The 24,077-nt window shown below is 35.0% G+C and overlaps 1 protein-coding gene across 1 annotated transcript in view; it reads right to left on the bottom strand.

Annotated features, from left to right (window-relative positions):
• Nucleotides 1-24,077, bottom strand: part of TRDN (triadin) — a 370,489-nt gene that overhangs the window by 79,228 nt on the left and 267,184 nt on the right. The window contains exon 21 of the mRNA XM_036871396.1: nucleotides 18,609-18,656. Within this exon, the coding sequence (XP_036727291.1) occupies nucleotides 18,609-18,656 (48 nt within the window). The remainder of the gene's footprint in view (nucleotides 1-18,608; nucleotides 18,657-24,077) is intronic.

Genomic DNA, 24,077 nt, shown 5'->3' with positions numbered 1-24,077 from the left:
TTCTCCATCAAATCTGAATGAGATCCTTGCTGGGTAGAGTAATCTTGGTTGCAGGTTTTTCTCCTTCATCACTTTAAATATGTCCTGCCACTCCCTTCTGGCTTGCAGAGTTTCTGCTGAAAGATGAGCTGTTAATCTTATGGGGATTCCCTTGTGTGTTATTTGTTGCTTTTCCCTTGCTGCTTTTAATATTTGTTCTTTGTATTTAATTTTTGATAGTTTGATTAATATGTGTGTTGTCGTGCTTCTCCTTGGATTTATCCTGTATGGGACTCTCTGTGCTTCCTGGACTTGATTAACTATTTCCTTTCCCAGATTAGGGAAGTTTTCAACTATAATCTCTTCAAATATTTTCTCAGTCCCTTTCTTTTACTCTTCTTCTTCTGGGACCCCTATAATTCGAATGTTTTTGTGTTTAATGCTGTCCCAGTGGTCTCTGAGACTGTCCTCAGCTTTTTTCATTCTTTTTTCTTTATTCTGCTCTGCAGTAGTTATTTCCACTATTTTATCTTCCAGGTCACTTATACGTTCTTCTGCCTCAGTTATTCTGCTATTGATCCCTTCTAGAGTATTTTTAATTTCATTTATTGTGTTGTTCATCATTGCTTGTTTCCTTTTTAGTTTTTCTAGGTCCTTGTTAAATGTTTCTTGCATTTTCTCTATTCTATTTCCAAGATTTTGGATCATCTTTACTATCATTATTCTGAATTCTTTTCCAGGTAGACTGCCTATTTCCTCTTCATTTGTTAGGTCTGGTGGGTTTTTACCTTGCTCTTTCATCTGCTGTGTGTTTTTCTGTCTTCTCATTTTGCTTATCTTACTGTGTTTGGGGTCTCCTTTTTGCAGGCTGCAGGTTCGCAGTTCCCGTTGTTTTTGGTGTCTGTCCCCAGTGGCTAAGTTTGGTTCAGTGGGTTGTGTAGGCTTCCTGGTGGAGGGGACTAGTGCCTGTGTTCTGGTGGATGAGGCTGGATCTTGTCTTTCTGGTGGGCACGTCCACGTCTGGTGGTGTATTTTGGGGTGTCTGTGGCCTTATTATGATTTTAGGCAGCCTCTCTGCTAATGGATGGGGCTGTGTTCCTGTCTTGCTAGTTGTTTGGCATAGGGTGTCCAGCACTGTAGCTTGCTGGTCGTTGAGTGAAGCTGGGTCTTGGTGTTGAGATGGAGATCTCTGGGAGATTTTCACCGTTTGATGTTACGTGGAGCTGGGAGGTCTCTTGTGGACCAGTGTCCTGAACTTGGCTCTCCCACCTCAGAGGCACAGCCCTGATGCCTGGCTGGAGCACCAAGAGCCTGTCATCCACAAGGCTCAGAATAAAAGGGAGAAAAAATAGAAAGAAAGAAAGAAAGAAAGAAAGAAAGAAAGAGGATAAAATAAAATAGGATAAAATAAAATAAAGTTATTAAAATAATTATTAAGAAAAAAAATTTTTTAAAGAAAAACAAACAAACAAACAAAAAAAAAAAATGGATGGACAGAACCCTAGGACAAATGGTGAAAGCAAAGCTATACAGACAAAATCTCACACAGAAGCATACACATATACACTCACAAAAAGAGGATAAGGGGAAAAAATAATATATCTTGCTCCCAAAGTCCACCTCCTCAATTTGGGATGATTCATTGTCTCTTCAGGTATTCCACAGATGTAGGGTACATCAAGTTGATTGTGGAGATTTAATCCGCTGCTTCTGAGGCTGCTGGGAGAGATTTCCCTTTCTCTTCTTTGTTAGCACAGCTCCAGGGCCTCAGCTTTGGATTTGGACCCGCCTCTGCGTGTAGGTCGCCTGAGGGCGTCTGTTCCCCGCCCAGACAGAACTGGGTTAAAGGAGCAGCTGCTTCGGGGGCTCTGGCTCACCCAGGCCGCGGGGAGGGAGGGGTACAGAGAGCGGGGCGAGCCTGCGGCTGCAGAGGCCGGCGTGACGTTGCACCAGCCCGAGGCGCCGTGTTCTCCCGGGTAAGCTGTCCCTGGATCACGGGACCCTGGCAGTGGCGGGCTGCACAGGCTCCCAGGAGGGGCGGTGTGGAGAGTGACCTGTGCTTGCACACAGGCTTCTTGGTGGCGGCAGCAGCAGCCTTAGCGTCTCATGCCCGTCTCTGGGGTTCACGCTGATAGCTGTGGCTCGCGCCCGTCTCTGGAGCTCATTTAGGCGGCGATCTTAATCCCCTCTCCTCGCACACCAGGAAACAAAGAGGCAAGAAAAAGTCTCTTGCCTCTTCAGCAGCTCCAGACTTTTTCCTGGACTCCCTCCCGGCTAGCCGTGGCACACTAGCCCCTTCAGGCTGTGTTCACGCCGCCAACCCCAGTCCTCTCCCTGCGATCCGACCGAAGCCCGAGCCTCAGCTCCCAGCCCCCGCCCGCCCCGGCGGCTGAGCAGACAAGCCTCTCGGGCTGGTGAGTGCTGCTCGGCGCCGAGCCTCTGTGAGGGAATCTCTCCGCTTTGCCCTCCGCACCCCTGTTGCCGCGCTCTCCTCCGCGGCTCCGAAGCTTCCCCATCTGCCACCCACAGTCTCCACCCGCGAAGGGGCTTCCTAGTGTGTGGAAACCTTTCCTCCTTCACAGCTCCCTCCCACTGGTGCAGGTCCCGTCCCTATTCTTTTGTCTCTGTTATTTCTTTTTTCTTTTGCCCTACCCAGGTACGTGGGGGGTTTCTTGCCTTTTGGGAGGTCTGAGGTCTTCTGCCAGCGTTCAGTGGGTGTTCTATAGGAGCAGTTCCACGTGTAGATGTATTTCTGATGTATCTGTGGGGAGGAAGGTGATCTCCGCGTCTTACTCTTCCACCATCTCCTCAGATCTCCTCCAGGGTTTTTTCTAAAGTTAGGGACCTGAATATCTAACCAATAAAAAGAAATAGAAAATAGCATTTACTTTTTCTTCTAAATTATCCTCTAAAAGATAAAATGTATATATAATAATAGTGTTTCCTTCTACAAGATTTTTCTAAAAGGACTATGAAACAGACAAAATAAAAAACTGAAATAATGGACAATCTTGTAACAAAAGAAATCAGCACTAGAGTTCCTCCTCAGCACATAAATATTTTGAACCTCAAAAACAATGTGTTTAAAGGAAATGGTATTGATTAATAATATCTTTGATCTATTAGTTATTACTCATTTCTCTGAATGATCAAATTCAATATCAATTTATTATTAGTGACATTAGGATATTAAAAAAATATTTCTGTTGAAGTGTTTTGGCTTGATGTCAATGTCAAGTGTAGCTAGACTGTAAAAAAGAAACTGAAATTGGAAGGTGTAAAAGATCCTAACAGAATCATCAGGCAGTCCAGATTTCTTGGCTGTGTGAAGAATCAAACTCAAAATTCTTAACCTTTCTTTCCCAGCTAGCTCTACTGAAGTGTTCAAAAGTATCACTTCAAAAACTGTGTTTCTTTCCTCTTTTTGAAGATATATAATTTGCCTGTTGATTTGAGATATTGTTTCATGAGCATAATGAATAAGATCAAAGTATCAATTTTTTTTTGGATTTTTCTTCTGATGGAAAGCGTAGTTTTAAAGAACCATATGGAGAGCTCTATCCGTAAGTTCAATGACAGATAATTCCTCAGATCATGACTATTAATGTACATCACACAGCACCAAACATGTTAAAATTGTTTTATAATATCTCTGTTGCATCCTAAAGTGATACTACCTTGTTCCTATAGTGATTCAATTGTGATTAGTTGCATGATTTTTAAATATTTAATATGTGAATGCCCTACATGCATCTGTCATTGTTTTATGTTCATTTGGACATAATTTTGACAATCAGAGATATTTTAGAAAACGTGTTTTATAGCATTTTTGTATCTTTTTCAAACTCCAAAATATGTTTCATAAATAAATACAGAGAAAAGAATTTTCAAGTTGTCTAAATGGTTTAGCATTCTATGTTTATAATCCCCATGAGAAAAAATATAACATTTTGATGTTTTATGCAATACTAACTTTGAATGCTCCTGAAAAGATGTTGTCAGGGTTTAATTTTACTCAGGACATTATCCATTAACTTTGTAATTAAGTATGACTTGGTCGGGACGCCATTTTTAACTTCCTTTTTGCCTTAGTGATGCATTTAATCATTTCCTGGTCTATAGACTAAATAACTTGGCACACATATTTTTAACATTTTAAAATATTTTTCTCTAAAAATCTGTTTAAAAATTCTCAATTTAAAACATCTCCAATTCAATTATATTTATATGTTGGTGTCTTTTTAAAAAAAACTTGGAACTTCATTGTATTTCTTAGTCTTTTTTTTTAATTAAAAAAAAAGAATATAATTTTGCAACCTGTCTTATCCTCTATCTCTAACAGGACATTCTAATTAAAGAGTATAATATAAAATTTCTTTGAATGACATCTTAACAGTGTTGTTAGTACTTGAAGACTATGGTAAGGTATTTCTCAAGAAACTGTAAATAAGGGAATTCAGAATGTTCTCTGAAAGTTAAGCTAATAATCAATACAGAATGTGGAGAGTTGGGGAGTTCTGAAAGCACCAATTATATAATACTATATAACACTTTGTATATGCATCTCTGAGAAGCTTCCGTCAATTACTCAAGCACTGTGTTGTTCTAGGCAAGCTGGGCTGTGTTAGCATGTTAAAACTGTGACATGGAGCATGGCATAGGAATTCAAAACAACTAACAGATATAGAACTTGTCTAATGTGTATCTTGCAATCACCATGGAGATGGAAGTCTTGTCCAATGGACTAAGTATTCTAGTCCTTTTGACAAACTGTTTCCTATAGTAATATAGGTCTTCAAATTACCTTAGCTGAAGGACTTCCTGAAATCACCTAAATACTCTTTTCCTTTGACTGAATTCTGATAAAATTTTATAATTATGATGCTTTTACACTGTGTAGCTTGGCTGCAAGAAGAGAATACTATTCAGAATTCTGGACTGTACCTCAGTGGGGTACATTTTACTTTATCTGTAATCGGCTCTTTTAGAAAGATCAGCAATATGCAATTATTTAAAAAATAAAATAAGCACTTCTTTATATATTTGGGAGCTGAGATAAACTAGGACACCCTAGGCATATAATTTGCTTTCTAAGCCCTAAAGAATTTGTTTTTCAAAGAAAACTTTATTAGCTATGAATTATTCTCATGTAATCATGTTCAACTTAAGATGTCAAAGTTCCCTTGTTTTCTTCAAGAAAAAAATTCTTTTTTTTTTTTTTTAAAGAGAAATTGCTTGTGACTGATCATGAGCGCTGGTCTTTTTTTTTTTTTAATTATTAGCACCTTTTAAATTATTATTTATTTATTTATTTGGTTGTGTTGGGTCTTCGTTTCTGTGCGAGGGCTTTCTCTAGCTGTGGCAAGCGGGGGCCACTCTTCATCACGGTGCGCGGGCCTCTCACTATCGCGGCCTCTCTTGTTGCGGAGCACAGGCTCCAGACGCGCAGACTCAGTAGTTGTGGCTCACGGGCCCAGTTGCTCCGCGGCATGTAGGATCTTCCCAGACCAGGGCTCGAACCCGTGTCCCCTGCATTAGTAGGCAGACTCTCAACCACTGCGCCACCAGGGAAGCCCCAAGAAAAATATCTTTTTAACAAGACTGTAATTTCCTTGAGGGCAGGCAAAGCTAGGTCGTGGTCATTCCTGTATTCACATATAATGATGAAGTGTTGTTTTGTATGGTTAGACACTTTTACATAAAATCTTGCTATGAATGGGATGTTTGTTTCACCCTGAAATTCATATGTTAAAGACTAACTAATACCCAACGTGATGGTATTTGGAGGTGGGGCCTTTAGGAGGTGATCATGTCATGAGGGTGGAGCTTCATGAATGGGATTAGTGCCTTATAAGAAGAGACATGAGAAGGATGATCTCTCTCTCTCTCCCTCCCTCTCTGCACCATAGCAGGATATAGTAAGAAGACATCTGTTTGCAAACCAGGAAGAGCCCCCTCACCAGGAACCAAATTGGCTGGCACCTGATCTTGGACATCCTAGCCTCCAGAAATGTGAGAAATACATTTCTGTTATTTAAACCACCTAGTCTATAATATTTTGTTATAGCAGCCAGAGCTGACTGAGACAGATCTCTTAACTCCTCACCCATTCCAGGAGGTAGACATTATCTAGATTTTATAGATATGATAATAGGATCTAAGAGAGGTAAATAACTTGCCTAATGCCATGACTACTAAATAGCAGTGGGAAATTTGAACCTGGACCATCAAAATAAAAGTTAGAGCTAAACTACTACAGTAAGTGCTGGGAGCACAATGGATTATAAAGTTGATAGCACCACAGATGGCTTCTAGAAGTGAAGAGTGAGCATATTTGCATCACCACCTCACAGCAATGTTCTTCATAACTGCCAGTCTGCCATAGTTTTCCAAATTCTTTTCCAGAAGCAGGGACCATGTCATGTGGCACATACTAGGAAGTCAATAACTATTCGTTGAATAAATTAATAAATTTGCCAAATTTGTGCTGATCACATTTTATCAGAAAACTTAACTATTAAATCTTTACACAAAGGCCTAATAATCATATAATTGCCTTTCATGGTTAGTTATTTCCCAATTTTGCAGTCCCAACCTGGTTAAGGTATCAAAGTAAAATGAAATCGCCGGTATTTGACAATTTTCATGGATAAAAAACCAAAAATGATATATATTTCAACCTAACTTCACATAGCATTTTGCTTTCTTTACCTAAGAAATTTTGGATGGTGAATTTCCAGTGTTTAATAATCTCATGCACCTATATTTATATACTTAATTTTCAATTAATTTTTGTAAAAATCCCTAATCATCTCTTCATTTTAAATGTAACATATTCTTCTAGTTTCTATGACAATCATATTGTATATATTCTGTATTGTCTTTTGAAATTCTTTTCTCAATTAGAAATCTTTTTCTACAAACACATTTATGTGCGATTTGAGAAATTTATCATTATAGTCTGTGTTCAAACATGAAACATTTTATGAGAGGATGTATATAGAAAACTTAAATCTAATTGAATATAAGAAGAACAGTAACTTAAAAATTATTAATATAATAAAAAATAAATAGGATTTTGAAATAAATGCTTCTGTTATTCATAGTATGGAATCTCAAAGTATAGTATTTTGAAATTTACTTAGTGGATTAATTCTTTAAGATTACCATACCATTTTTTTAAATTAATGAACTATTATAATTTTTAGAGCAGATTAAGGTTTATAGTAAATTGAATGGAAAGTTCAGAGGGTTCCCACATATGTCCTCCCCTAATACACCCCACCTTCTCCATCATCAAATCCCTAATTAATGTTGTATGTCTGTTACAGTTGATGAACCAATATTGATACATCATTATCAACCAAAATCCACAGTTTACATTAGGATTCATTCTTAGTTTTGTTCATTCTGTGGATTTTGACAAATGTATAATGACATACATATACCATTATAGTAGGATATAAAATAGCTTCACTGCCCTAAAAATCCCCTGTGCACTACCTATTCATTCCTCCCTCCCCCCAAACCCCTGGCTACCACTGAACTTTTTACTATCTCCATAGTTTTTCCTTTTCCAGAGAGTCATGTAATTGGAGTTATATAATATGTAAACTTTTCAGATTGGCTTCTTTCACTTAGAAATAGAATTTAATGTTCCTCAATATCTTTTCATGGCTTGATAGCTCATGCCTTTTTAACACTGGAGAAAATTCTTTTGTATGGACATACCAGAATTTATTTATCCATTCACCTATTGAAGAAATATTTGTTGGTTCCAAGTTTAGCAACCATGATTAAAGCTGGAATATTTGTGTACATTATTTTTCAACTCATTTGGGTAAATACCAAAGAGCATGACTGCAGGATTGTATGATAAGAGTACATTTAGTTTCATAAGAAACCACTAAAAAATCTTCCAAAGTGGCTGTACCATTTTGCATTCCCTCCAGCAAAGCATGAGAGTTCTTGTTGCTCCACGTCCTCCCCAACATTTGATGTTTCAATGTTTTGGATTTTATTCATTCTAATAGGTGTGTAGTGGTATCTCATTGTTTTAATTTGCAATTTCCTAATGATGTATGATGTTGAGCATTTTTTCATATGCTTATTTCCGATCTGTATATCTTCTTTGGTAAGGTATCTGTTCAGACCTTTTGCCAATTTTTAAAATGATTTGTTCATTTTCCTATTGTTGAGTTTTAAAGAGTTCTTTGTATATTTTGGATAACAGTATTTTATCAGATATGTATTTTACAAATATTTTCTCTTACTCTGTGTTTTGTCTTTAAATATTCTTGACAGTATCTTTTGCAGGACAGAAATTTTTAACTTTAAAAGAGCCCAACATATCAACTTTTCATTTAAGGGTTGTGTCTTTGGTGTTGTATCTAAAGAGTAATCTCCAAACCAAAGATAAACTAGATTTTCTCTTATGTTTTATTCTAGGAGTTGTATAGTTTTATGTTTTACATTTAGGTCTATGATCCACTTTGAATTAATATTTTGAAAAGGCTGTAGGATTCGTATCTAGATTCTTTTTTTTTTCTTTTTGCTTGTGAGTGTCCTAGTACCACGTGCTGAGAAGACTATCCTTTCTCCATTGAATTGCTTTTGCTCCTTTGTCAAAGATCAGTTGACTGTATTTTTGTGGATCTATTTCTGGGCTCTTCATTTTGTTCCATTGATCTATTTGTTGATTCTTTCACCAACATCACATTGTGATGACTAACATAGCTTTATAAGTCTTGAGTGTCAGTCCTCAGACTTTGTTCTTCTCCTTTAACGTTGTCTTGGCTATTCTGGGCCTTTTATTTTTCTGTATAAACTTTAGGATCAGTTTGTTGATATTCACAATATGTTTGTCAATATCCATTGGAATTTTTATCATGATTGCATTGAATCTATAGATAACTTTGTAAAGAAATGACATCTTAACAATTTTGAGTCTGCCTACCCATGAACATAGAATAAATTATTCTTAGGTTTACATCTAAGTCTTTCCTTTTTTTGGCACTAATGTAAATGGTCTTGCATTTTTTATTTTGTTCATTCCAATTTTTCATTGCTGGTACATAGGAGAACAATTGACTTTTGCAGATTAACCTTGTGTCCTGCAACCTTGCTATAATCACTGATTAGTTCTATGAGATTTTTATTGATTCTTTAGAATTTTCTAAATAGATGATCATATCATTCAAGACAGTTTTATTTCTTTCTTCCCAACTGGTATGTCTTTTCTTTCCTTTTCTTGTCTTATTTCATTAACTAGTACTTCCAGTACAATGTTGAATAAGTGTGCTGAGAGGGGACATCCTTGCCTTGTTTTTTATCTTAGTGGGAAATCTTCTAGTGCCTCATCATTAAGTATGATGTTAGCAGTAGGTTTTATTGCAGATGTTCTTTATCAAGTTGAGGAAGTTTCTCTCTGTTCCTAGTTTGCTGAGAGTTTTTATCATACATGCGCACTGGATTTTGTCAAATGATTTTCTGTATCTATTGAGATGATTTTGTTTCTTGTTTATCTGGTTGATGTAATGAATTACATCAATTTATTTTCAAATGTTAAACCAGTTTTGCTTACCTAGAATGAATCCTACTTGGTCATGGTATATATAATTCTTTATATACACTGTTTAATTTGATTTGCTAATATTTTAAACTTCAATGAAATTTTTTAGAAATCTTTAACAGCACTTTAAACTTTGTGATGGATATGTGCATATAAAAGCAAGTTGAGGTCTGAGACTCTCAAAAAGGCTTTGGTTAGAGTAAAAGCAAAAGCTAATGCCATTTTAACAAACTAGAAACTGTCCTTCCTCCAGTGCTTAGCAGTGTGACAAAGTGATCCCCCTGCAGAACAAGAACCCCAGGTCTATTTAAGTTTCTTCACTTGGGAACAATATGTTAGAAGAAGAATACATTTTTTTGTATTTTGAAAAGGTAAACTTGATTCATTCAATAAATACCTATTCAATGTCTCTTTTGGGTTCAGAGCTGAGAAAAAAAAAAAAAAGATGGTTTCATAGAGTTCAGTCTATACTGGAAGGCATCCACGTAGACAGATTAAGTACAATGACAGAGACACATACACAGGGCTCTGAGCTCATAGCAGAAGGACTGACAAACTCTACCTGATGCAATAAGAAAAGACCTCACAGAGGTACTGGTATCTGTGATCAATCCTGAAACTGGATATAAAATTTGTCATCAAGGAAGAATTGGAAAGACATCGCCAACATAAGAAACAACATAAGAAAAAATGGAGTGTGAAAGTTCACGTGGCTGCCTCACTGGATGTACAAAGTGGGGGAGAAGTATGTGAGCCAAGGCTGGAAAGACACAGCGAGGGATGGTGATAAAGAAACCAGCAGTACCCTGCTAGAGAATTTGAATTTATATCCTTCCAGTGATAAGGAATCTTTAAAGATCCTTAGTCCAAACATTTTTTTCAGTCATTGTATCAGTGAAATTAAACTTTTGCTCTTAAGAGAATATGATATATACTGAACTGACTGACAATACTTAGAAAATCATTGTTATTTTGTTTGGAAATACTCCAAAACTGAAACCACAATTCAACCACAGTTGTGTTATCCACATTCTCCTGTCTCCTGAGACAATATCTTCTTCTGTTTTATTTTTTATAAATTCTTTTATACATGTGTGTCATGGGCATAATTTCTGCATCCTGTGTTCCATTATTAGTGATCCTTGTAGCTAAATTAATATTTAGAGAAACTTCATGTCATTTCATTGGATATTCAATAGTATGCTTTGCTCCAGCAATGTACTTTTTGAAACTTAAGTATAATTTAAGTGTACATATTGAAATTCAAGTGAAGTAAATACTTCAAATATTAGAATTCTATTTAGTAGATTTATATAATACCTAGAAATATTTTCATTTTAGAATCTGAATCTGACATTTCTGTTTATATTTTGGTACAGATTGTACTTGCAATCAGAAAAGTAAGTTTATTCTTCAGCATTTGGGTCAAAGTGGAAACGTCTCAGGTGCGGGAGACATTTCTTACAAATGAGAATTAGACAATATTAGGACTGGAAAGTTCTGTAGAGAATCCTTAGTAAAATAATCTTGGCTTACAAAAGAAGATTTACAAAAAAAGTAAATACCCTAATGTCACAGAATAAATTAATGGAAGAGACCAAGTCTTAAGTTTTATTTTGAGTTAACTGTACTCTATTATTCAAGCAGATTAATATTTCTAATCATTATTAGTTTTTATCAGTTATTTCTTTTCAAGGACCAGCAATACAAGTGCTAACTCCAAGCTAAGAATTGTTGACCATGATTTTTATTGTCAAGACTTTTAACGAGACTATAGATGCTTTTTATGAGTTATCTGACCTAGTATCTCTTTCTTTTATAAAAATCAAGTGAAATAAAACCCAAAATTTGCAAGTCACAATGATGAAGAAATTTTCTAACTTATATTTTGCCATTTCATAATTCCAAAGGAGTATCTGAATTGAATTTTCAGGTTTTAAGAATTGCTTTTTATTTAGCATATAATACATCATCATTCTATGAAAAACTGGGGCAGTAATAATCAATAAGGTGCAAGTAAATTTTATGTAGAATGATGAAAAATATTTTCATGTTTATTCCTGAAATTATTTGACCTATAATGTGTACTTTAATTTACAATTAGAAGAAAGTAACAATGCATTTTTATGTAGGGCTAATGATTTAAGATAATATCTGCAATTTGATTTTTAGAGACTGTAGCTTAAACTCCATTAATTTGTTCCAAGATATGACATAGCAATTGATTTTAAGCAATATTATTAAAGATAGTGTATATTGTATTCCAACTCTTTTTTTTTTTCCTAAGTAGACCTTTAGTAGAAAATCAATTGATAAATGAAAGTAAAAAGTCAGTAAAAAAGGGATAAAAAAATTCTCCCAAAACAATCTTTGTTCTGGCCACTTAGCTTTGTAACAGAGCAGCTTATAATATACTTTCTATTAAAAATCCCTAAGGGAAAAAAGAGAATAAACCCATATGTGGTTTCAGAATAAAAGCAGGAGTGAAAGTAAATATTAATAGAAAAGAGAGACATAATTAGCAGTTTAATGTCCTTGAACTTGCAAGGAGGTGTTTTCTTGGTGTGTTACATGGTAAACACTACAATGCATTTCCGCAGTCTTTTATATAATCTAGCGTAGAATGTCAAAGGAACAAACAAAAGTCAATTTTTCTCTCTGGAGAACAAAATTGTAATCTTCAAATATCTATATTGAATAATTAAAATAGTTTTTACTTGCCAAATCCTGGTAATGGTGATCAAAATTCTCTGAGGAAAAATAAGGTTTGTAAGAGTTTTCATTATAAAGAGGATGAAAATGGTTTTTCACAGATTTAAGGATTTCTTAAAGAACCATCAACCTAATATTAAGATGTAGACAATGATCAAAAATATACACTTTATCTGAAGTGCATTGTCATTAAATTCAGAAATCATATGACAACTTTTCTTCATATTTACAACTTGATTTGACTGGGCTTTAGGAAATGGTTTATAACTGCATTCCATTAGTTTACATAAAGATTGTTGGACATTACATCAAGACAAAGTTTTAGAATTATAAGATAGATGAAGCAAGAGCACATGCATGATGTAAAAAGTTTGTTGCTTTTAAGAACCTAAAAGATGGATACAATTGCCATTAAGAAATTACTTTGATGAATCATGGAAGGGGTAGAATATAGACAGAGTAGGAGTGACACACTACCCCTACGTACATTGTCTGTTCTGGCAACGTCAGGTAACTTAATTTAGCTCATCTAATAGCCAGTTCCTCTGACTCCAGAGTTAAAAAGGTAACCTGGTGGTAAAAGTAGTGACCCCAGTATGAAGTGCAGGGGGAGGTTCCTGGGGTAATGTTATAGTTTTACTGTCCTTCTCCATGAAATGGCCACAGTCTCTAAGAAAAGGAAAGAAAAAGATAGGCACAGAGGTCACATTAGGCAGAGGAGTGGTTCAGTTTCATGATAACTGAAAAGCAGAATTATGCATGATGGAAACTGGAATGTGGGCATTACAATTATCTCTCTGTGTGACTTGTACTTGCCTATAGTATATCCTGTATAAAATGAGAGTGATCAAGTTACACACTAGTTTATTAGAGAAAATGGATCATTAATACAAGAACCATTAACGTCTGAGGGAAAAGGTACAGCATGAATGCACATCTTTTAGCATTGCCTCCAAATCTTGCCAACCTCACTGGCACACATTGCTCCTTTACCGGGCTGAAATTCTCTTTAGCATTCAATGACATTCCTACCAATAAATGAATCACATGAACCAAATGTTGCATGGCAGGAGGTGGTACCCTGTAGGAGATCAATGCAACAATACAAACTTTTTGAGTGTGTTGTGAATCAGCTGTGATAGGTAGGATTTATACCTGTCTATTTATTAAAGTGATGAAGGGAATGGGGAAGAACATGGTGAGAAAGGGACTAGAAAGAAATTTCCATACATGAGATCAAATGATTATGAGAACATTCTAAAAGTATTAAATGAAATAAAAGTAAGAAGTAGTAGTGAAATGTGTTATGTGAGCAAGTGAGATAGTGGAAAATTGCAAAAAGTTCTCTTGAAAATATATAAAATATGTAAGCAAGCAGAGTACACTCATTTTTACAAGCATTGCATGAGCTCTGTATGTAGACCATCTTCTCTCCAAAGCCCACTCAATACTCCTCACACCCATTCCCAGCGCCTAGTCTGTTGTGGGCGCTCAATAAATATTAAACAACCAGAGCACAAACTATTGTCAAAAGTTTGGAATTCACAGGAATCAATACTATTGTTATTATACTTTAACATTTATTGAGGGTCAACAGCATGACTTAGTCCACATGTGCAAATAGGTTATTTTATAATCACATATTAAGCAAATAATTAAATACAATATGTATCAACTACACCTTCAGTTTCACTCCATTGATCTTAAATGTAAAATTGTTTCTCTTTTTTTATAGTGTTGACACATCATGAAGTATAAACATTTATTTAAATAAATAAGTTTCTCTCAGAGAAATCACTACTCTTAGATATTATTAACATTTACTTGAAAGTATGGGATCAATCTACAACAAATACGCATAGCAGATTCTAAATAGACCAGTACATGTACAAAGAATAGAAGAATCTGAAAAGTGTCTGGGGACAATGACAAACACAAAAAGCATGTAATATCAGTTGGGTTTCACTTGTTGTTGTGACAATTTAAAACACTAATACAATTATGTAGGGTACCATTGTTTACAAAATAGCAACAAAGGCAAAGAAAAACAGAAAGTCTTCAAGTGGACACAAATTACTGCGCTTATGAATTTAAAAAGATTTCTTAATTTAAAGCAAAATATAAGTTTTATTACAGGAAATGAACTGCATTTGATACATTTATGATCCATATGCTCCAATTTTACCCTTAATGATTACTAATCGTGTTCAAATTTATTCTTGGTGGTTAATAGGTACTCAAATTCTCTTTAATCATTTTTCATGAATATTTTTGTCATGTTTGTACTTAAGTGGATTTTGAAGTGATTTTTAATTGTTAAGAGGATGGAAAACTATAACTAATGTTTCTGTAATGAAATTTTCAGTTTAATTTTGGGATACTAAAATATCCAGGTTTATAAAGTGTGTTTTCCCTTAACATTTGAGTCTTAGAATCCTAGAAATAAAAGTCTTTCTAGACCAGCCTTCTCCTATAGAAGGAAGAGCCTTTTTATTCTGATATGAGGGACATACTACTTAAAAACTTTGTTGAACATAAATTTTTTTATGATTCAAAGGAATAGAAGATCATCTAATTCTGTTCTATAAGGTAAAACCAAGAAAAGTGAGGATAAGGCCTTACGTTTCTATATTTAGACATACATTGGCCTAATTGGGCAATTATTAAATTTTCTCTCTCGTTTTAAGTTTTTTTTTAATTTACAATATAGAAGGTGCAATTGCTAAATTTAATTTATTCAATATCTTTATCCATATGATAGTTTACCACATGCTGTTTTGTTATGTAAGAGTACCATCTACAAAGATCATAATAATGATATAATTAATGAATAATGCATATTTAATTATTAATTTGCTCTACTTTTTTTACTTTAAAATGAGGGTAGTTAGATGATTTAATCACTTATCCTGGTTTCTGAAATATTTGGCAATCTTTGCTATCAGAAATCACATTTCATTTACTAAAATATCTTAATTGTACAGCATTTAGAGGCACAGATCATTGATATCTGGATCACCTCGTATTCTTTTCTTCAACAATTCCTCTATGTTTTCATTCAACCCACAAGTATTTATTGAACACTTCCTACATGCCAGCACTGTTACAGGCCATTAGAACAAACTCTTAAAGAAAGCTTTAAGTAATATCATGCACAGGTGTGAATGAAAGAAAAAGAAAGATGATATGCAAATGATTTGATTTATTACTATTTTCTGCACCTTCTCATTGTTGGATTGAAATCACTTTGAAGGAAGAAAATTAGAAACAAGGAGATGCTGTGACTCCAATCTACACCTCAGATCATTAAAGTTAGTTGCCTTGACTGGTCTCCTTCCCTGCCACAGTAAGTAAGAAGTCACTGGATGCTTCCCTAGAGTGACTGCTTTGATCCTCTGGCTAGTAACAAGCAAATACTACGAAAACTTTTCTTCTGAGAGAAAACAAGATTGAAAAAGAGAGAGGGAAATTGGATTTAGGGGGACAGGTCAATTTTGAAAAGTAATACTGAGGAAAAAGTACACTAAAAATGAGAAATTAAATATCAAACAATAAATAAACCAAGCTTAATGAAATGTGATGTACTCTTTCTAGATATAATATACAAATACATAAAGACAAATCTTCATACAGTAGCACATATTGTGATGTTTTATCTTTGGCATTCCTTGGCTCTCACTATAAGGAGAGCAACATGCATTGTGGAAAATATTTGTGTCTCCTGATGCTTCTAGGTAATTGCTTTCTAAACAAGAGAAATCGTTAATGGTGTCTGTGGTGTGTGTGGGTGTGTATGTGTGCGTGTGTGGCTTTAGTGTGGGAAAATGTATAACGAGTTTCTTAATACTCAAAATTCTGGTCTAGCCAATTTAAGATCTTTATGAGAAGAATAACTAAAAACCACATGATCCATCATGAATTAAAGATAAAATAGAGATACTTTTTTGGACTTTTGAAGAGGTTAGATTAACTAAATTTCTAATTCTTAAACGTTATGAGGTCTAGTTCACTAAATTACATAAACATAAAATTTATTTCACCTTTCACTATATGAATTTTCCATAATGTAAAGTTTAGCTTAATCGATGTTTCCCAAGTACAATTATAGTGCAGACTAAGTTCAGAGGTTCAGTGTACACAGTTTTACATAGATCACACAGTGTATTTGAAATCTATGAAGAATTATGAGTATCATAGTTTTTCCCTAGTACAAGTCAATAAGTTCAAACTTAAATGAAAATAACTCTTTATAAACTATTTAACTGTACTTCAAAGAATTATGAACTAGTTTTAGATTATTTATACTTCTGAAAATAACTAAAAACTATATAAGGAAGAGAAGTACACAATAGTCAAAGCATCATCTTATGTATAAATATTAGAATATTATGATGAAATCTGTAGAATGTAATTGATTTATTCTCACATAAATTCCTTGATTTATTAAAATCACAATATATATATTTTCATATAAATTATTAGTCATAGATATACCATCACAAAAGTATGCAAGCTATCCAAATACCTTATTTCTTATGATTTGTATAGTTAAAGAATGAGGTCATTGCTTTACAATATTTAAAACTGAAATGATTTACTAAGTCAATATAAAAAGTCATTGAAAGAATCTCTTATTGTTTTTACATAGGCCAAGAGCCTAAGTGTTTATAAAATAGAAAGTATTTTTAATAAAAGAATGAATTATAAAATCATCTGAAGGAGTAAATTCACATCCCTAAGAGCCATTTCCAGTCTCCAAACTATTTGAGGCAACATTATAGAATTAATGAAACTGAGACCAACATGAAGGTAAGAAGACATAAACAATCTGTGCTTAATCAGTTATATGTTAGGTACTATTATTAATGTGGACATTTTATATTCTAGTCAGTCTTCTCTTAATTTGCTGTGGCTATAAAAAAAATCTGCAAATGCTGTAAGATGAGTAACCAACGCCTTTATACTAGAGGGGAGAAAAACTATGAAGCTTAGTGAAAGCAAAGCGTTTTGATTCTCATTTATATTGAAGCTGATTTTATAAGGAAAAATGCTTAAGTAAATACTATATACTTAACTAGGAGTTTATATTTTTTCATATCCTTTCACATACGTTTTCTTGTTTGAACTCCACATCTTGTCAGACAGGCAGGTCAGGTATAATTAACTCTATTTTTTAGAGAAGAGATTTAGGCTCAGAACCTTGTCTAAGTCAACAAGTTGAAATTGGGATCCGTGCTCCTAGAGCTCTACTTTATATTTCAGAGACTAAAGTATCCACCTCAAAAAGAAGTTGACAGAAACATTTTATTGAATTCTAAAAGTCCAGGTAGTCCACAGAAGCCAAATGAATTTGAAACCTTATTCAATGTGATTTAATGTGATTTTTCTTTTGAAAAACCAAAGGAAATAAATCCTTGATGAATTTTTTAACCTTAGTTTACTTATCTGAAATGTGAGGGTTTGAAGGATTTTCTTGATATATTTATGTAAAAATACCTAATTTCTGATATTAGGAATTTGTCTCAAATTTAAGAGGAGAAATGATTTTGATTTCATTCTTGACAAAATTATTGCTAGTTCTGATTTCATCTATTTATTATAATAAATAATACATATTATAATATTATAATATATTAAAAGCCAAAGAGTGGGGGGAACAAAAATTAAAATTATTAACACTGTGAGCTCTCACAGAAGGCCCAACATCACTTCAAATGCTTTTACTCTACTCTGCTGTAGCATTTTTCTCAAGCATATTCTAGAATGATATATTTATTATATAGCTGCATTAAAAAAAGAAAATGCATTATTTATGGCATTATGGTTTATAACACTGAAATTTTAGACCTCTTGGCAGAATCAACTGTTGAAGTCGTAATATAAACACAAGTAATTTACCTGTATTGCTGGTTTTTTGCTTTGTTTTAACATATTACTTTTCAAGCAGTAGAAATTGTTTTTGCATAAACACAATTGTGTCACCTCTGTTCTTTAAACTATGATCAGTCAGGTGGTGTTAAAACCACAAATCAAACAGAAAAAAATGTCTACCAATTGCCCTGGAAGATTTCCTTATTCCCAACAATCTTCAGCATTTCTCTTGTAATTAAGCAGTCTGTGGAGCTTTCCCGTTCTGAACTTACACTCAAAGTTTAGTTATACAAAAGAACAAAAACCCAGATTGCCACCTCACATTCTCCCTGGCACAGAAAAACATGCAAGGACAGTGAAAGAGAGCAATCGATTTAAAGGTTATTGTCGTCCGCCTGTCTGAATCCAGTGCTTTCCTCCTCGTGTTGTTGTCTTTCTAAAGAAGATAATGTCAACCTCCTTCATTTTTTTTTACCTTGCTCCACTGTCTTGGTTGTTTTCTCTTCCTTCTTTCCAGGTACAGCTGCAAAGCAGAGATAAGGTTTAAATAAAATTCCAGATGTAAATGCTGCTTCTGCTCAAAAAGGCATTTTGTAACTCATTCAATGCCAAAATTTTCTTCTAAACAACCTATTTTAAAGCTTTTTCAATATTTCTCACTTCTCTAAAATCCAACTGAAACCTACTATTATAAATCTACTCTTAAAGAATTAGAGAAAAAAATAATCCCTTGCCCTCTTCTTACTAGTCTTTGCACACTGTTTTCTATCTTGTTCTTTTATACTCTGCTTTGATAAACAAGCTCTATGAAGAATTCCGCTTGACAGGATTATGATTAATCGACTTACATTCCAGGTAATTGCTGGAGCCACTTAGCGTCTTGAAAATGTCAACTAGATACTCCTTTAAATTCAAGCTTAATGTTGCTTAATCAACTCAAAGGACAGTGTAGTCATGCTTGAGATTTGCTTAAATATTAAATGAAGTCATTCCAAATCACAAGTAACCAAAAAAGAAATAAGAATTATCACTTAGGTGCTGTTTCCCATGAACTACTGAGATTTTACTACTCTCAGTGGAGTATTTTCTGCTTACCTTGTTATACATCCAAGAAATAGAAATGATTCATACAAAATCAGTGTACTGAAATAACTGATTCAAGTAAGGATCTTCAGAGGACATTAGCAACTATTAGATGAAGGATGAATGGGGAACTGGATATTGCCGTCATACCCAGGCATCACCCCCAAGAGTTGCATGGGGAAAACTGCAACTTGGAAATGAAGAAATGTGATTGTCACCAACTTAACCCACTGAGGAAACTTAGAGCCACTCATTCACAATAGGACATCCAGACATTCTGTGCTTCCTCATGACATGCAGTGTGATGTACAACTGTATCACCTCTGAAGTATTCTTGCCAAAGCAGCCAACTGGAATCAAGTTAAGCCAAAGGTTAAGCTTTCAGGTTAATCAAATATACGATATAGAGAACATATTAAATAATATTCTGAAGAAACAATTACATAAATCAAGTGTCTACAGAGTAAATGATCATGATCTTTTCAAAAAGTTAATGACATGAACTAGAGACAGAGCAAGGGAAAAAATGACTTTTTTATATAAAACTTGCTAAATTCACTCAGTTGTAATAGTTCATCTGTATATTCTTTTGAATTTTTCAAGCAGATAATTTCACCTGTGAATAGTTTTACTTTTTACTTTTTTATTCTTGTACTGATTAATTCTATTTCTCACCTTATTGCACTGGTTAGAATATCCAGTACAACGCATAATAGAAGTGCTGATAGCAGACATCCTTGTCTTGTTCCAATTCTCAGGGTGAAATCTTTCCATTTTTCTCCATTGAGTATAATATTTGCTATTGGTTTTAATTTTAATTTCCCTAATAATTAGTGATGTTGAACACTGTTTCAAGTACCTCTTGGCCTTCTATATGCCTTCTTTGGAAAATTTCTATTCAGCTCCTCTGCCCATTTATTAATTGGGTTTTCTGGTTTTTTGTGGTTGAGGTGTATGAGTTCTTTATATTTTTTTATATTGACCCCTAACTGGATATATGATCTGCAAATATCTTCTCACACTCGGTGGTAGGGCAGGTTGCATTTTCATTTTTTTGATGGTTTCCTTTGCTGTTCAGGAGCTTTCTAGTTTGATGAGTCCCATTTATTTGTTTTTTCTTTTGTTTCCCTTGCCTGAGGAGACACATCCTGAAAGATATCGCTATGACTAATGTCAAAGAGCATACTGCCTATATTTTCTTCTAAGAGTTTTATGGTTTCTGGTCTTACATTCAAGGCTTTAATCCACTTTGGGTTCATTTTTTTGTGGAAGGTATGAGGTACTGTTCTAGTTTCATCTTTTTGCATGTGGCTCTCCAGGTTTCTTTACTCCTTTTTTGTAAAATTTTCCACATATGTGTGGGTTTCTTTCTCGGCTCTCAATTACATTGCACTGATCTATGTATCTGTTTTTCTGCCCATACCATGCTGTTTTAATTACTATAACTGTAATATAGTTTGAAACCAGTGAATGTGATACCTTCAGCTTTATTCTTTTTTCTTAGGATTGCTTCAACCATTCAGAATCTTTTGTAGTTCCATATACATTTTAGAATTTTTTGTTCTATCTCTGTGAAAAACATCCTTGGGATTTTGATTGGAATTGCATTGAATCTGTAAATTGATTTAGATAATATGGACATTTTAGCAATGTTCATTCTTCCAATTCATGAGCACAGAATATACTCACTTTTTTTGACTGTCATTTGCTTGGAGTATCATCTTCCATCCCTTTACTTTAGCCTATGTTTATATTTAGAGCTGAGGTGAGTCTCCCAGAGGTAGGATATAGCTAGGTCTTGTTTTTTAATCCATCCATCCACTCTGTGTCTTTTGACTGGTGAATTCAATCCATTGACATTTAGGATAATTATTTACAGAGGAGGACTTAGTTCTGCCATTTTATCTTTTGTTTTCTGGGTGCCCTCTTTTCCTTGTGTTTCTGTCTGCCATTTTGGTTTGATGGTTTTCTATGATGTTTTGTATCTTCTCTGGCTTTCTATCTTTGAGTTTGCTAATTCTCTCTTCCATATCATATTCTCTTTTCCCAATGCTTTCTAATGCATTCTTCATCTCATTTATTCAATTCTTCAGCTCCAGAATTTCTGTTTGGCTCTTTTTTAGAGTTTCAATTACTTAAAGTATTCCTTCTGTTCATTAATTCTATTCCTAAGCTCAATGAACTGCCTTTCTGAGCTTTCTTGCAGTTCATTCAGTTTCTTCAATCAGTTAGATTGCAATATTCTGTGACTTTAAGTTTGGTTTCTGGAGAATTATCATTTTCTTTTTTTGATACTGTGTTACTGTGGTTCTTCATGGTGCTTGATGTGTTGTTCCTCTGCCAGTGCGTTTGAAGTAGCGAATATCATTCTTGTTTAGGTAAAGCTTTTTTTTTTTTTTTTTTTAAATTCTAAGGATTCAACAGGTTAGAAATTAGAAGGCTTTCTTTTGTTTTCCAGTAGGTGGCACTATCGAACAAGTTTTTGGTTTCTCTCACCTGTGCTGCCTCTGGTTTTATTTGAGAGTCAGCATTTTCTGCCCTCCACCACCTCTATCAGAGGTGTCACCCAGTGCCCTTGTTACTGCTGCTTGTGCCTCTGGGGTAATTGGTACCTTGCTGCTGTTGGTATTGCTGGCACCACCACCTGGGGCATCAGGATGGTGGGTGCTTCTGCCACATCTGGGCTCTCCTGATTTGCAGGCTCCAAGGGGTGGGTGGGGTGCAGTTGGAGTTGCAAGTGCCTCTATATCAGGTATTGTCAGATTTGTGGGCTTCAACACTGCAGGCAGGGAACAGGGGGCTGGAGTCGTGGATGGCTCTGTGGCTGGAGGAACTGGGTCGCGGTTATCTGTGGCCATGGGCACCACTACATTCAGGAGGCTAGAGTCCTATGTATTGCTTCCCTTGCTGCTTTTGGGTTCTCTGGGGCTGCAGGCTTCGCTGCCACAGCCAGGGGACCACGACTGCAGGGACTGCCTCCACTGTTTCCCCAGTTCTACCTCCTCGATGTGTTCCCGTCCATCCACCTTTAGATGTGCAGATATGCGGAATTCTCTGGCATTCTGATGGGCAGGGCAGAGGCTTTCTGTTGAGTTGTTAATGTTTCACAGGTTGTAGATTGAAGGGGAGAGAAAAGGAAGCATCTTATCTGCTGTGATGCTGACATCGCTTGCTTCATTCTAGGCTCTTATTTCACTATGTTTTCCTCGAGGACTCAATTCTTTCTTTCCCCTTAACACCACTCAACACATGCCCATTAGTTATAGGGGCTTGCCTGGGTAGTGAGGCTTCCATGGAATTGGGGTATGTTAGAATTCTGGTAAAGAGTGGAGAGTGGTAAGGAAATATTGTGCAGTTTGGAATATCACCCATATGACACATACATTACTTCTGGCATATACATCTATAGGATTAGCATGACAAACTCTTATTTCCAAGGATGTAAGAATGTAATGTTACCTGCCCAAGGGTTATTGCCTGGAGATGGCAATGACTGAAACAATGGAATAAATCACTGATTGTGGAAGACAAAGTCTTAAATCTTGGATACATATTCAGGTGGAGAGACAGGAAAGAGAGGCTTCTCATCACTTCTCAGACAATGCTAACAACTCAATCTATTCACAAGGCCATCCTTTCCGGCTATCATTTTCCCTGAATCTTACTTCTAGTAAATTTGGAATTATAAACAATATGGTATTATTGTAGCATACAAAATATCTGAAGATGAAGCTGGAAAAGGATATAGGAGCCAGATCTTGGAGGACTCTTACATCATTTTAACAAGTTTGGACTTTATTTTATAAAAAACTGGGAAAAAAACAGAGTTTTAAATTAAGTGTGGTTTATTCAGTTTTATGACTTTGATAATTTATGTTGAGGGGGTTCTGCTAGGATGAATAGTAGTGAAATAAAAATAAAGATGTGAGGACAGTGTTTAGATCATTACAGTGGTTCAAGAAAAAGATAATGAAGGTTTGAATTAACATAGAAGTCATAGTTATGAATAGGAGGAAGTAAACTCAAGAAATATTTAGGAAACAAAATCAGCAGAACTTGAAGATTCTTTGAATAATCACCTGAAGGCTAGAAAGAGAAAATTAATCACCCTCAGATTTCTAGGGAAGTGGAGGATGGATTGTGGTTTCACCAATGATAATTAAAAGCAAGCTGGGAAAAGGAAATGAAGAGTATAAGTTAAGACACATTGAATTTAAAGGTGTTTATTTGACGTTTGAATATACAAGCCTGAAATTTTCAGGGAAAAGCTCTTTGCCAGAGAAGTCCTGAAATGAAGACATAGAATTGGAGATCTTCAGGATAAAAGGCAGAGTTTCAACCTTGAGAGTGTACATATCTCACGAAGAGAGGGTATAGAATGAGAAGTTCAGAGGATTAATGATGGAATCTGGGGAACACCAATAATTAAGGGGAAGCAAAGAAAAAACACACAAAGAAGTCAGAAATAAAGCTCAGAGAATATGGTGAGAACTAGGAGACTGTTGTCATGCTCACCCAACAGTAGAGAAGCTTAGAGAAAAGACAAAGTGGTAAATGCCACTGAGACGTCTAATAATGTGAGGACTGGAATGATAATGTCTTCAGCATTAGCCCTATTATCAGAAGCACAGTAGAAACAGAAGCTTCATCTTTGTGGGAGATAAGAAGCAGTGTTAACACTCCAACATCCAGAAGACTGGCTAAGATATAGAGGAGAGAAAATAGTAGAGGGAGATATGGGAATCTAGAAAAAAGTAATTTTAAACTGAGAATAATATTTCCAAAATGAGGAATAAAGTCAATAAGGCGAAAGAACATAATGCCACAAGATAGCATGGATGACTGATCAAGAAGGACCCAA

Source organism: Balaenoptera musculus, chromosome 12, assembly GCF_009873245.2.
Source record: "Balaenoptera musculus isolate JJ_BM4_2016_0621 chromosome 12, mBalMus1.pri.v3, whole genome shotgun sequence".
NCBI classification, from domain to species: domain Eukaryota; kingdom Metazoa; phylum Chordata; class Mammalia; order Artiodactyla; family Balaenopteridae; genus Balaenoptera; species Balaenoptera musculus.
This window is presented reverse-complemented; position numbering and strand designations above follow the sequence as displayed.